The sequence below is a fragment of the Nicotiana tabacum genome, chromosome 21 (assembly GCF_000715075.1).
Source record: "Nicotiana tabacum cultivar K326 chromosome 21, ASM71507v2, whole genome shotgun sequence".
NCBI classification, from domain to species: Eukaryota; Viridiplantae; Streptophyta; class Magnoliopsida; order Solanales; family Solanaceae; genus Nicotiana; species Nicotiana tabacum.
Genome location: NC_134100.1, coordinates 35,069,764 through 35,084,076, shown reverse-complemented (window position 1 = coordinate 35,084,076; position 14,313 = coordinate 35,069,764). Strand labels below are relative to the sequence as shown.

The 14,313-nt window shown below is 37.5% G+C and overlaps 1 protein-coding gene across 1 annotated transcript; it reads right to left on the bottom strand.

Annotated features, from left to right (window-relative positions):
- Positions 1-4,777: 4,777 nt before the first annotated feature.
- Positions 4,778-5,191, bottom strand: LOC142175201 (uncharacterized). The gene has a single exon (XM_075241781.1). The coding sequence runs from the start codon at positions 5,189-5,191 to the stop codon at positions 4,778-4,780; it is 414 nt and encodes a 137-aa protein (XP_075097882.1).
- Positions 5,192-14,313: the final 9,122 nt, after the last annotated feature.

Sequence of the window (14,313 nt, the reverse complement as noted above, 5' to 3'; positions counted from 1 at the left end):
GAAACCCTATGGACGGTCTATGAAACACATAGGTATATTGTTTTATGAAACCCTATGGACGGTCTATGAAACGCATAGGTATATTGTGTTATGAAATCCTGTGGACGGTCTATGAAACACATAGGTACATTGTGTTATGAAATCCTGTGGACGGTCTATGAACGCATAGGTACATTGTGTTATGAAATCCATTGTGATATGAAATACTGTGGACGGTCTATGAAACGTATAGGTGCATTGTGTATAAGAGGTATAGATGTACGGTATGAATAAACATTATGGACGGTCTATGAAATGCATAAGTGTATAATATGATATGTGAACACTAAGGACGGTCTAATGAGACACATTATTAATGCAGACAATAGGTGCCCCTTTTGTTGTCCTTGTTTGTACAGGTTATTTCAATTACATTATATTATAGGTTCCACGTATAGATCATACGGGCATTCTATTTTGAAGGAGGACTTCTAGCTATACATACTAGCGCTATTCGACAGTACTAACGTCCCTTTTGTCGGGGGCGCTGTATCTTTAATGGATGCAGGTGGTTCTACAGCAGGTGACATTGATCAGTGATAGCAGTACACTCCTTTCAGCCAATTTGGTGAGCCCCACTTCATTTCGGGGTCATGTATCTTTTGTTTCTCATGTACTTTGTGGTTGAGGTATAGCTGGGGCCTTGTTGCCGGCATTTCCATATTACTCTTCAGTTGTACTTAGAGGCTCCGTAGACAGATTGTGGGTGGTATTTGATGTTGGGAATTGGATTAGAACTGTTGGTATTTGGTAACATGTTTTTCATTAAATCTATAAACTCGTACTATTTTAGAAATATTGAATGGTGTTGTTAATGGGAATGAAATGGAAGCGGTTAATGAAATCTCTTCAATATTTGATTAACGGAGTACATCTCCTCTTCATTCATGAATGAATTTGGGTAGAAGGAATCTAACAGGCTTGCTCGGTCGGGTTCACTCGATTGAGCGTCCGTCGCGCTCTTTGATTTTGGGGCGTGACACTAAATGCCATTGGGCATCTAATGGCATCCCCGCATGATAAGCTGCAAGTTGGTGATGAATCTGTTAGAGGGCCTATGTCTAAAGCGAAGTCATCTTCAATTGTTCAACGAGGACAAAAGGCATCATTTATCGCTCATGACAAAAGCCTAAAAAGACAAATTCCAAATGAGATAACTCGCTTCCTACCAACAATAGATGCAACCGTATCTATTTTTAAAGGAAAGAGCTTTGTCATTAATCACAAAAAGAATTCATCTTGGGCCTTTGGGAGGATATTTGCAATAGACTCTCCAAAACACGTGCAGAATTTCTCTCATCTTATAAAGAGCAAATCACTGAGATTTTTGAGGATATGAAAAAGGCAGATGTTTTGGATCTTTCTCCATTGGAAAGTTTAGTGGATTCTATTTTTGAGCTTGCCATTTTATATGACCAAGAGCGATCCAATTTGGCTCATAAGATGAGTGAAGATAAGAAGCTAGAGCTGATTTCCAAAGCTATGGAGTGTCTCGAATTGTTCAAACTTCAAGCAAGCGAGAAAGTCAAAAAAGTTTCCTTTAGTAAAAAGAAACTGGGGAGAGCTGTGAAGAGGTTGCAGACATTACAATAAGATAAGGAGAATCTCGAAGGTATTGTAGAAGAGACTCAAAAGGAGTTCGAAGAGATTCAAGCAAAAGTTTCAGCTGCCAAGACTGAGGCCTCTTCATATGACAACATAAATTTGCTGGTTGTTGAGGATTCGGCCAATCTAGAGGAGAAGAACAAGAACCTGGAGGCTAGCTGCCAAGAATTGATCAACTATAAGTCCTATTTAGATTAAACTATTAGCATTATTTCATGTTTTATCTTTATGCTTTATTGACCTAGTAGATTTTATTTTATCACAAATAAGACTGCTTCACTTTTGATTTAAATTATGTCACTTTGTTTCTTAGTCGCATTCATATTTATCAGCCTAATGTGCTTGTAGCAAAAGATTCATATCTTCTTGTGGGAAAGTCCAAATAACCATTTGATTTTCAAAAAATTAGACTTCAATATCTAAAACATATCCAAAATTTGAAATTGAACACCTTCATAATCGTCCCAGATAAATTTTTGAAATCAACTTTAAACTTCGATGTGTTGACAATTTCAGATTTGCGAGGCTCCACCAGAAAATTTATATCTTGGTGTAGGAATATTGAAATCATGAACCGTTAAATTTTTCGAAAACCAGACTTTATAGTCAAGCATGTCCAAAATTTGTAATCGAACACCTTCAGGATCATCCCAGATAATATTTTGAAATCAACTTTAAATTTCTATGTGTTGATAGTTTCATATATGCGAAGCTTCGCCAAAAGAATTATATATTGGCGTAGAAACATCAAAATCATGAGCCGTTTGATTTTTTGAAAACCAAACTTCATAATCTAAAACATATCCAAAGTGTAGATTTTAATAATTTAAGGATAGTTTCAGATAATATTTCGAAATCCATGTTAGATTCTAACACATAGACAATTCTAGATTTGCGTGACTTAGCCAAAACTTTTATATCTTGATGTGGGAATGTCGGAATCACGAACCGTTTGATTCCTTGGAAACTAAAAATCAAATTTAAAGCATATCCAAAATTACAAATTTAATACCTTAAGGATAATTTCAGATAATATTTCGAAGTCAACGTTAAATTCCGACACGCCGACTATTTCAAACTTGCACGACTTCACTAAAAGTTTTATATCGTGATGTAGGAATGTCAAAATCACGAACTATTTAATTTATTGGAAATTAAACTTCAAAATATAAAATATATCCAAAATACAGAAATTATTACCTTAAAGATAGTTTTGAATAATATTTCAAAGTCAACATTAGATTTTGATATACCGACAGTTGCAAATTGGCGCGACTTTGCCAAAACTTTTATGTCTTGGTATGGAAGATCGAGATTATAAGACATTTTTCTTGCTAAAAATTAGAATTCAAGAGCTTCATTCTCACCAAATATCTTGGGTTCAAGTCTCACTGAATTTGAAATGTCGTGCCAGGTAATCTTCCTTCTTATACTTGTGTTCCCTTTTTCATGCCTCTCTTCCCTTCCTTTTTAGGGCAGAGAGCGGATTGAAGAACAACAAACTTGAAGTTTTGGTGAACATGAAGAAATAGCGAATCCTCGAACATCAATGCAAATACTTGGTAGCCTACTAAAAGACTATAATCGTCCCATTGAAGACACCAAATTACTATGGACGCTTGCCCCCTTGAATCATATGAGATCCAAAATTCAACAAAACGATAATATTTTAGCCCGACTTTCAAGTACTAATTGAGTGGATTATATTGTATCATACTTCATTCGAATAATGATTTGGGCAATATGTATCTTTTGAGCTCATGCTACTGAACTTAAAATGAAACTCTAAGTTATTTACGTACCTCGGTGAAGAGGATCAAGTCATACCGTAGTTCAGAATGGGTGAGTATTTTTTTAATGTCCTAACTTTCTCCTAGGCCGCATATTTCGAGGTTTTCAACCTAGTGGACTTTTGTTTTGGGTCATACACAATTTATGCTCTTTGGCGCCAGGAGCAACATGCAGTTTATGCTCTTGCCTTAAAGAGCGTAGCGAATTGCAATTTAAGGTCGTATTTTGAGGAGCTTTGCAACTTGAAGATTTTGCTCAAATTTGAAAAGCTTCATGACATGCAGTTTATGCTCGTGCGTCTAGGAGCGTAGCAAGATTAAGGATTATACTTCTTTAAAAAACTTCATTGATAGGGTCAACTCTTATGCCATCTGCATCAACCAGATTGTAAGCCCCTCTTGAATAAGCTTCTTGCATAACATATAGCCCATTTTATTTTGAAGTCAACTTCCCTCTAGATTTATCAGAAGTGATAGTGGGTCTTCGTACGACAAGGACATGATCTCCTACTTGAAAGGATCTCGTGTGAAATCATTTATTGAATGTGCGAGACAGTCGAGCTTGATAACATTCAAAACTCTATTGAGCATCTAACCTTTTCTCATCAAGATCCTCCAACTCTATAGTCGAAGTCGGACATTTTCTTCATCAGTGATCCCTTCTTGAATAGCTAATCGCAATGAAGGTATTTGATGCATAAGTGTAAAATTGCTTCGAATCCATAGATGAGTAAACAAGGGGTTGCTTGTTTTTGTGTGAGGTGAGTTGTCCTATATGCTCATAGATCTTCCTCCATACGTTCATGCCAATCTCATTTGGATTTGGAGACAACTTTATTCAACAACTTACATAGAGTCTTATTGTATGCCTCAGCTAGACCATTGACAGCAGTATTGTACATAGACGAGTCACGTTTCTTGGAGCCAAAGAGATTACAAATCTTGTTCGTACATTTATTATCGAATGACTTACCTTTATCCGTTGTTATGTAACCAGGAATGCCAAAGCGATAGATGATATTTACTCGGATGAAGTTTGCAACATTCTCCTTCTTTATTTCCTTGAGAGAAATAGCTTCCGCCTATTTTGAGAAGTAATCGGTTGCAACCAAGATATACAAATGTACGCCATAAGATTTCGGTAGCGGTCCAACAACATCCAATCTCCAAGCGTCGAATGGCCACGATGTAACAGTAAGATGTAGCACTTCAGGAGGCTGATGAATAAAATTTGCATGGAACTGGCAAGCCTTACATCTTCAAGTGGAGTCCAAGTAATCATTTACCATTTTTGGCAAATAATATCCCATCCTTTTTATATGAAAATGGAGTTTTGGTCCAGACTAATGTGACCCACATATTCCATAATGTGCTTCTTCCAAAGCTTGGAGTTCTTCATCTTCCCCCAAGTATAGCAAGATTACTCCCTCGAATGATCTTCTGTATATAGCATCCTTGCAGAAAAGGAAACACAGTGCGCGATGACAGATTTCAGTCCTTCTTCTTGGATTTTCTGGGAGTATCCCATAACTTAAGTAGTCAATTATGTGTTGTCGCCAATCTTCCTTCTCAGCTTCATAAACACCAACCAAATGCTCAATCTTACCTTCTTCACTTACATCTTCACCTAGCGGTGGTACTACCCATTTTTGGCAGATAGTAACTTGTGCTTGATTAGGCAGAGTTAACAATGAAGCTAGAGCAGCTAAAACATCAGCCTTCTTGTTTTCTTTTCTAGGCACATGTTGAATAGTCATGTCATCGACCCATCCTATCAGTTTTTAGCATAATCATGGTATGGGCATAGTTCTGGTTTCTTGACCTCATAACTACCTAAAGATTGATTGATCACTAATTGGGAGTCACCAAAGACTTGCAATTGTAACATCTTCTTATCAATAGCCATTTCAAGCCCAAATATTAATACTTGATACTCAGCGACATTGTTGGAGCAGAGTTTTGTTAACGTAAAGGAGTAGGGCACAACCTCCCCTTGAGAAGTGAAAAATACTACGCCAGCACCAGCTCCTCCGCTATGTGCAACATCATTAAAATATATCTTCCATGGAGGTTGTACTTCAAAAATACTACACCAGCACCAACTCCTCCGCTATGTGCAACATCATTAAAATATATCTTCCATGGAGGTTGTACTTCAACAACCATTTAGTTAGTTCACAATTATTAGGTATTAGGTGATCTGTCAAGAAATCTGCTAATGATTGTCCTTTTATATCCTTTTGAGAAATGTACACAATCTCGAATTATGGAAATTGGAGGTACCACCTTGCTAGTCAATCGCTAAGGAATAGTTTTGACATAACTTAATAGGATTTGCCCAAGAAATAAGATGAACGACATGAGCTTGAAAGTAGTGCTTCAACTTTTGGATTGAGAAGACTAGCACCAAACATAACTTTTCGATTGGTGAATAATTCAGCTCATTTGGTGTCTTTTTCTTTCCCTTCACTATTTTCTTGGGAGAAAAGTGCTCCAAGAGACCTTTCTTGTGCAAAAATGTATATTATCAATGAATTTCCAGGTATAGGGGCTGCCAAAACTGGAGGCTTCATCAAGTAAGTTTTAATACTTTTAAAGGCATTGCTACACACTTGGTCCCACGTGAAAGGAACATCTTTCTTCATGAGGCGACTGAATGGTTGGCACCTCCCAATTAGGTTTGAGATGAATCTCCTAAGGTATTCTACTTTTTCTTGCAGACTTTTGAATTCGGGAATATCCCAAGGCTCAGACATTTTCAAAATTACGTCAACTTTGGCTTGGTCAATTTCGATCCCTCGATGTAAGACAATGAGACCGAGGAACTTTCCAGAAGTAACTCCAAAGACATATTTCAATGAATTCATCCTAAGTTGGTACCTACGGAGCAACACAAATACCATTCACAAGTCTTCAAGTGGTCGCTCCTCTTTCTTGATTTTACCACTAAGTCGTCAACATAGCATTCGACATTCTTGTGGAGAATATCATAAACAATATTATGCATATCCCTTTGGTAAGTAGCACCAGTGTTCTTCAAGCCAAAAGGCATTACCTTGTAGCAATAAATACCCTTAGGGGTGCATAATGCAGTAAGCTCTTCATCTTTTGGTGCCATGCAAATTTGATTATAGCCCGTTGAACCATCCATGAATGACATTTCCTCGTACCCAATGGTAGAGTTAATAATGACCTCTGGAATAGGAAGACATAATTCATCCTTAGGGCATGCATTGTTGAGGTCTCTAAAGTCAACACACACTCGAGTTTGGCTATTCTTCTTTCTCACGGGGACAATACTTGAAACTCATGTTGGGTATTTAACTTCATGAATAAAGCCAGCTTCAATGAGTTTGTTAACTTCACTTTCAATCAAGGGAACCAGGTCTAGCCTAAATCGCCTTTGAGGTTGCTTAACAGGATGAGTGTCATTCTTGACTAAGAGGTGATGGACTACTACTTTAGCATCCAATCCAGTCATCTCCTTGTAACTCCAATTAAATACATCCTTAAACTCATTTAGTAACTCAATATAAGTGCTTTCTTCATCAGCTTCAAATAAAGCACTTAGGTAGGTGGGCCTCGGTTTTTCATCAGTGCCAAGGTTACCTTTTTTTAAAGTATCAATTGTTGTCTTCACCCCTTCTTCAAGTGTAGGCGGAGCATCTTTTGCATCTTCATCTTCTTGTGGGTTCCCATCATGGAAAGATGTGTCATAACACGATTAAAGATCATACAATTTCTCGCCATCCTCCATTACTGATGAAGTGCTTTACTCGTCTGTTGTAGTAACATGATACGAACAATCCATATTTTCTTTGTCTTCATCACGTTCCTTAGTGTAGACCACAATATATGGATTTACCTTCAGTACTACCTCACATGAAACTACAAGTTTTACTTGACGCCTCATTCTAAGAGGAACCTAATTTTGGAAATCCTTAGAGGTCTTCTGGATCCTGAGCGAATCGGGTGTTCTTGTGTTTGGATAATTCTTTTGGAATTTATTGTTTTTCTTCAGTGGACCTAATTTCTCACACATGGAAGTCCTCATAGTTGATTTTCCAAGTCGATCAAAGATAGACGGCATGTTAGAAGCGACAGATTCATGTTCTATAATGAAATAATTATTGCTTGCCTTTCTTATGTAGATGCGCAAAGGAAAGGGTTGTTTATATCCCAAACCTTTACGTGGTTGCCTCATAGCAGCTTCTGATTCTTCATCCGTATGCTTCGTAGGCAGTGCTATATTTTGTGGCATATTCTGAGACGCAGACTTTCTAAGTAGCTTTGAGGATAACTTTATCGCCTCAATCTGTTTGATCGGAAGAGTTCACCCCTTCAGCCTGTTAGTTTGCAGATTGGATGATTCACCTTCTTCTTTCTCTATCTTTGGGACGTAATGAAGTATAAGAGCTACCTTCTTGCCAGAAGAAATGGCGTTCCCTCCATGATATTTATTCAGATTAGGGTGTGCCTCCTTAACATCGACTTTGACTTTGCCAGTAGCCACCTCAGCTCTTTTAGTTGTGAACTCGTCATTCTTGACCTTCATGACATTATCAGCTTTTAGCTCCTTCACGACGTGGTCCTTCAAGTAGAACTTTGCATCAACAAAGTGTGACTCAGCCTCGGTGAAGAGCTTATCATCAACAACTATCTTCTTCTCTACTCCTCCCTTATAGTATTTCAGACATTGATGGTAGGTAGATGGAATCACTCTATTTTCATGAATCCAAGGCCTTCCAATCAAGACATTGTATGAAGTCTTTGTGTCGATCACATGCAACCACGCACTTGAATGCATATCTACAATAGTGACCCCTAATTTGATTGCGCCTATGGCTCTTTGCCCCCCTTGGTTGAATCCTTGAATCATCAAGCAGCTTTCTGAGAGTCCATCCATGGGAATGCCAAGTTCCTTCTCGGTGCGAATTGGCAAGATGTTCACTGAGGGTCATCCATCAATAAAGATTCTATTTACCATTTCATCACATATATAGTCAACCATGTATGACGAGCTATTATGAGGAGTGTCACCTAGTAGAAGGTAATCATTCGTGAATGTGACTTTTCCCTCGCAAATATTAACTTCCTGAGGAATGGACTCGATGGGAATTTCCAAAGATGGTGCTAACAGTAAGTCATTACTTGTTTCTTCTTCTTTATCAGCATTGCAACAAGAGGTGTCGATACCATCATGGGAAATCTTCGTACGGAACCAACTTGTGAAGAACTCCTCCAAAGTCATTGGATGTCATGGCTTTTGAGGGTGGTGCACCTCAAATTTTGTTTTCTTCAAATGCTTAATTGGATGTCATTTCCTCTTTCTTTTTACCATCATTTTCCTTGTTGGTTGTTCTATTGATTCTTTTTGTGGGCTTATTTTATGGCGCCTACGACGAGTCACCAAAGTACAACCTTCATCATCATTAGGCTGACCAACTTTGATTTTGTTATTCTCCGATAATTCTTCTTCTTTGATTTCTTTTAAGCTGCATTGCTCATCTAGACTGAATGAGCCAAAGGTGATAGAGACTTGGTTCGCAATTGCCTTTTCATCTTTAAGCACGATCTTCTTTTGACAAGCCAAGTCCATAACTTTGTCCTTAAAGATAAAGCACTTCTCAAGAGCATGACTCACATGTCGATGATATTTGCAGTAATTTGGGTCATCAATTTTCTCAGCTTCATTTGGCCGCTTCATCTTTGGAAATTCAATGAGCTTTAACTCGAGGAGTTCTTCAACAATGGCAGGCATATCAGAATCTAGAAACTGGTACTCCTTTTCTTGCATTTCGTTTAGAGTCAACTTTCCACTTGGCTTATCTTGAAAAGATGTATACCTCACACTCTGCTTCTTGCTCACTCTCATTGTGAACTTCATAGGTGATGTGTGGACAATAATAGCTTATTTGTTTTCAGACTTGGGTACGAACTTACTCTATTTCTTGACTTTTTGCTTGTCATTCCCTTTGTGAGGCTCGTAGATAGGAAATCTTTCATTTCCTGTAGCGGCCATACTTAACTCCTTGTCATGGGCATGAGTGGAAAGTTCTTCGAATGTCCAAGGCTTGATGCCTTGCACGATGTAACGAAGTCCCCAATGCATACCTTGGATGCACATCTCTATGCCAGAACCTTCGCTAAGCCTATCTTTGTAGTTGAGGCTTGCATTCCTCCATCGATTGGTAAAGTCTATTACTGGTCCATTCTTCCATTAATGAGTATCTATAAGTTGCACCATACCTACAGTGCACTTTGTGCTATAAAATTGTTTAAGGAACTCTTGCTCTAGTTGATTCAAGCTATCAATAGATCCAGCCTTGAGATTTGTATAACAATCAAAAGTATTTCCTTTTAGCGAGTGAACAAACTTATTGATGAGGTAATCTCCATAAGTTCCAGCATTGTTTCATGTCTCAATAAAATGCGCCACATATTTCATTGGATTGCCTTTGCCATGAAACTTTGAAATTTTGGAGGTTGATAGCGAACATGTATCTTCAACATATCGATCCTTGCAGTGTACGACTTTGCGTATGTAACAAAGCACTTAGAAGAAACTTCATACTTATTTTTTGTAGTCCCTTCAATGAACTCCTTTACTTGATTGATTGAAATCATTCCTTCTGAAGAGACTGGGATTTGCTTGGTGGATAGCACTTGTCGTGGGGGATGATCAATCTCTTGAACTTCTGGGTGCTTGCCAGGTACATTGATGGATTATTCTTCCATCAAGAGTCCTACCCTATCTGTTAACTTATCAATTCTAGCATCTTGATTTTGCATTTATTTGGTAAATCCAGTGATTGCTTCTGTCAAGTTTGCCAATTGCTCCTCCAAAGATGAAGCGTTCGTCACCATTGCTTGCATGATTGTTATGGACAATGAAGAGTACATGGATTGTCACAAAAATTTATCCTCGATTGGCTTACGCTCTGCGGTGTAAGTGGGGAGGATTATTCACTTGAAGTATGATCATCTTCCTTCATAGCAAAGTTCGTGGATCTAGAGAGGTTAAGCAAAGCTAGAGTTTTCTTAATCTTTTCAGCAACAGTGCTTTCCCCTTCAGGTGCGTTCGTAGACGATCTTGCTCCTTTTGTGGATAGGGATTGATACGGACGACCCTTGGAGTGATTGTTGTCCGAAAGAGTTTTATTTAATAACTGGTCCAAATTTTCCAAAGGTAACATCGAGGATGATTTCCACATCAGCATAGAACTTGGAATTAACAGCCTTAGTAGAAGTTGATCTGGAGCAGATTTTTGGAAGCCATTTCAATGTTCTTGAACTTTGATGATTGAAAAGATAAGATGAGAGGTAGAGATTGTCCCACTGGATGTGTCAAAATTTGTAGACAATAAATTTCCCTCGAGAAAAATAATCGAGACCAAAAAATATTGCAACAATCATAGTATTTGATTTCAAATAATATGAGTGTTACAAACTCTATGATTCATCCGATTCTTCTTTCCAACAGTAAATAAATTCACGGGCCTTTGAGCTTGATCTTGAATTTGAGTTTAATTGGATTTATTCGTCATGAACACTTTGATGATTACCCCGAATAGTGATAAGAACAAGTAATCTTGATCTTGAACACCTTATATATGATTTTGTTCTTGATCTTAAACTTGTTTTTTTGAACTTGACTTGATTGCTGTAGAGAAATTTGTGGCGTTTGATCCATGAGCTCTCTCATTGTGATTCTGGTGGTCCTTACTGAGTTATGAAGACCCCTATTTATAGTTATGGAAGAGAAGAGTTGTGATTATAACAAACTCTTTTCGACCAATCAGATTGAAGCATTGGCCGTATTTGATAAGCCAGAACATGTCACTTGCACATGTGGCACAATTTCATTGGTCTTTTAAGTTGACTTGGCATGCCTTGTCATTTTGATATGTGGCATGATCCTATTGGCTCTTCCATTTGACTTGTCATGCCACGTCATTTGACACGTGGCACCAAATTGGACCTCTAGGAAGATGACATCATGGGCTTAATAAAGTGGACTCATCATTTATAGCCCAATTAAATAGGTTAGCCCAATAGATTAATACTTATTTATTTAATCCATATATATTAAACTTATATAATTAATTCAATTATATTAGCCCATAATATTTATTTGGACTATATTTACAATATAGTCCAAATTATTTTATTGAATACAAATCCAATAAATTTTGCATGTCTACAACGTCGATTAAAATGCTTAAGAATATTATTTCAGATGGAAGAAAAAATTGATAAAAGGTGTAATCGTATATAAAAAACCACGGGTTTATTATAAACTATTGTATCAATAGAGTAAGAAATTTTTATTATGTCAAAATTTCTCCGCTTTCTTACATTTTATGGGAATTTGTATAGATCCATTGTCATTTGAGACTTGCACGCAAAATTTGAGGTCATTTGGAGTTGTTTAGGCTTGTTCGGCACAAGTTTTGAATTTGGAAATTTTCGTAAGTTCATTAGGCTTGAATTGAGGTGCGATTGGTGGTTTTGATATTGTTTGATGTAATTTAAGGCCTCGGGTAGGTTCATGTTGTGATTTGGTATTGGTTGGTGTGATTGGACGAGGTCCCGGGGACCTCGGGTGTGTTTCGGATGAGTTTCAGACCATTTCTCTAAGGTTTAGATTGCTGTCAGCTGATGTCTGGTTTCCTTCTTCACGATGACGAAGAGGAAGTCGCGATCGCGAAGTTCTATTTGGTGGCAGGCGGGATTTGTGCATCACGTTCGCGAATAAGAGGTCGCGTTTGCGAAGCTTTACGAGGTTGTGCATCGCGAACGCGAGCGTGGAGCCGTGCTCGCGTATAAGGAAGATGAGGCTGAGGGGTGGCACATGTTTGTTCTTCGCGATCACGTACGCTAGACCGCGGTCGCGTAGCTTTGAGCGTTTGGTCATCGCGTTCATGACTAACATGTCTCATTCACGTAAGAGGCTTTGGCAGCTGGGCCTTTTGTTCTTCGCGATCACAAAGCTATTTTCGTGATCGCGATGTATAATACCTGGGCAAATTATACAATACTCTATTTCGAGGGTTTGAGTTATTATATCATATTTTGAGTCGGAGAGCTCAGTTTTGGGATATTTTGGAGGGGATTTTCACGATTTGGATTGGGGTATGTATTTTTTACTCGAATTTGGTTATATTTCATAATTCCATCCTTATTTTTTATTATTTAATTAGTGATTTAAATTGGAGAAATTAAGAATTTTTGTAAAAGGTTTTCTAAAATCATAAATTGAGGTCGGAATTGGATGATTTTGGTATGGTTGAACTCGTATCAGAATGGGTGTCCGGAATTTATAAGTTTGGTCGGGTTTCGAGTAGCGGGCCCATAGTTGACTTTTTGTGTTGGCTTTTTAATTTTCATTAAAGATCTAATTTTTATTATCCGAAATTATTTCCTATGGCTTTTATTTATGATATTAAGTTATTTTGGCTAGATTCGAGCCGTCCTGAGTTGGATTTGCACGGGAAGGGCTTATTAATGGATTGATTTAACTTATTTGATGTAAGTATCTTGCCTAACTTTGTGGGAGAATACTACCCCTTAGGATTTGGGTTGATTGTACTATTTGAATTATGTGAAAGACGTGTACACGAGGTGACGAGTGTGTACACGGGCTTATATGTGATATTTGATCGGTTTAGACTCTTAGGTTACTTTTAAGCACTTAATTGAAGTTATAATTATTTGTCCTATCTTTCGTTGTCAAGTTTATTCCTACATGCCTTATTTGAAGTTCTTATTACATGTGATAGTTTACATTGTCGAGGTTTCCCTCACGTGCCTTTAATTGTAGTTGTTGTTACATGCTATCTTTCCGTTGTTGAGTTATTCTCATGCATTTAGTTGTAGTTGCTATTTCATGATTTCCTTGTTATTGTTAAACTTATGTTACGTACTTGAATTAGAAGTTGTCATTTCATGGGAATACCTTCGTTGTGAGTTATTAAAGTTGTAGTTGTGATAGTTATTAATACATTGAGGTTGAAGTTGTTGGTTACCTTGATATATTTCCTTGTTGAGTTGTTTCTCATTCATTTTATTAGATTCTTGTACACATTGTGGTCGAGCCATGGGCTGTGTTGTGGTAACATTGATATTGTTGATTTTTGCAATGTTGTGGCATATGGGCATGTATGGTGCGAGTTGATTATTATGTTGCGATATTGATGTACATGCCGCTGTATAAAGATAGGGGTTGATATGTATGCCGCGAGATAAGGTGGGATTTATACACGTGTTGCTAGTAAGGAAATTACTTTAAGCCATGCAGTGAGATAAGGGGGCTAAAGCGTGTGTAGCTATTTCGGAAAAACTATTTTTAAAATATAAATGCAAGGGTCACGCGACAATATAAGGAAGATTCTGATTGTAAATTGTCGAAATGTGGATAAGAGGTGTGGTGCCTCGATTATGATTCTTGTTGTACATTCTGTGTTAAAAAGGCTTGTTCATGGAACGGTTATTGTTATTTACTTCATTTGTTTTACTTGTATTTGACTGTATTTGATTACTTGTTGTTTTTATCATATACTTATTTTTGTTGTCCTGTATTGTCTAAATATCCGTTGTTAGCCTTACATCATTGAACTTTTTTTTGTTATTTATTTCGTCGTCCTCTGTTATTAGATTATATTAATATTTTGCCTAGATTTCTATGTCTAGTAGGTGTCTTTACCGAGGTTGGGCTTGATACTTACTGGGTAAAATTATGATGTACTTATGCTACGCTTCTGCATAATTTTGTGCAGATCCAAGTACTTCTGCATGTAACGATCCGGCCGGCGTTTTGAGTATTGTAGTCCTGATCCCCCATTTATTGCTTATTCTATGCTCATTTCTTATTATGTGG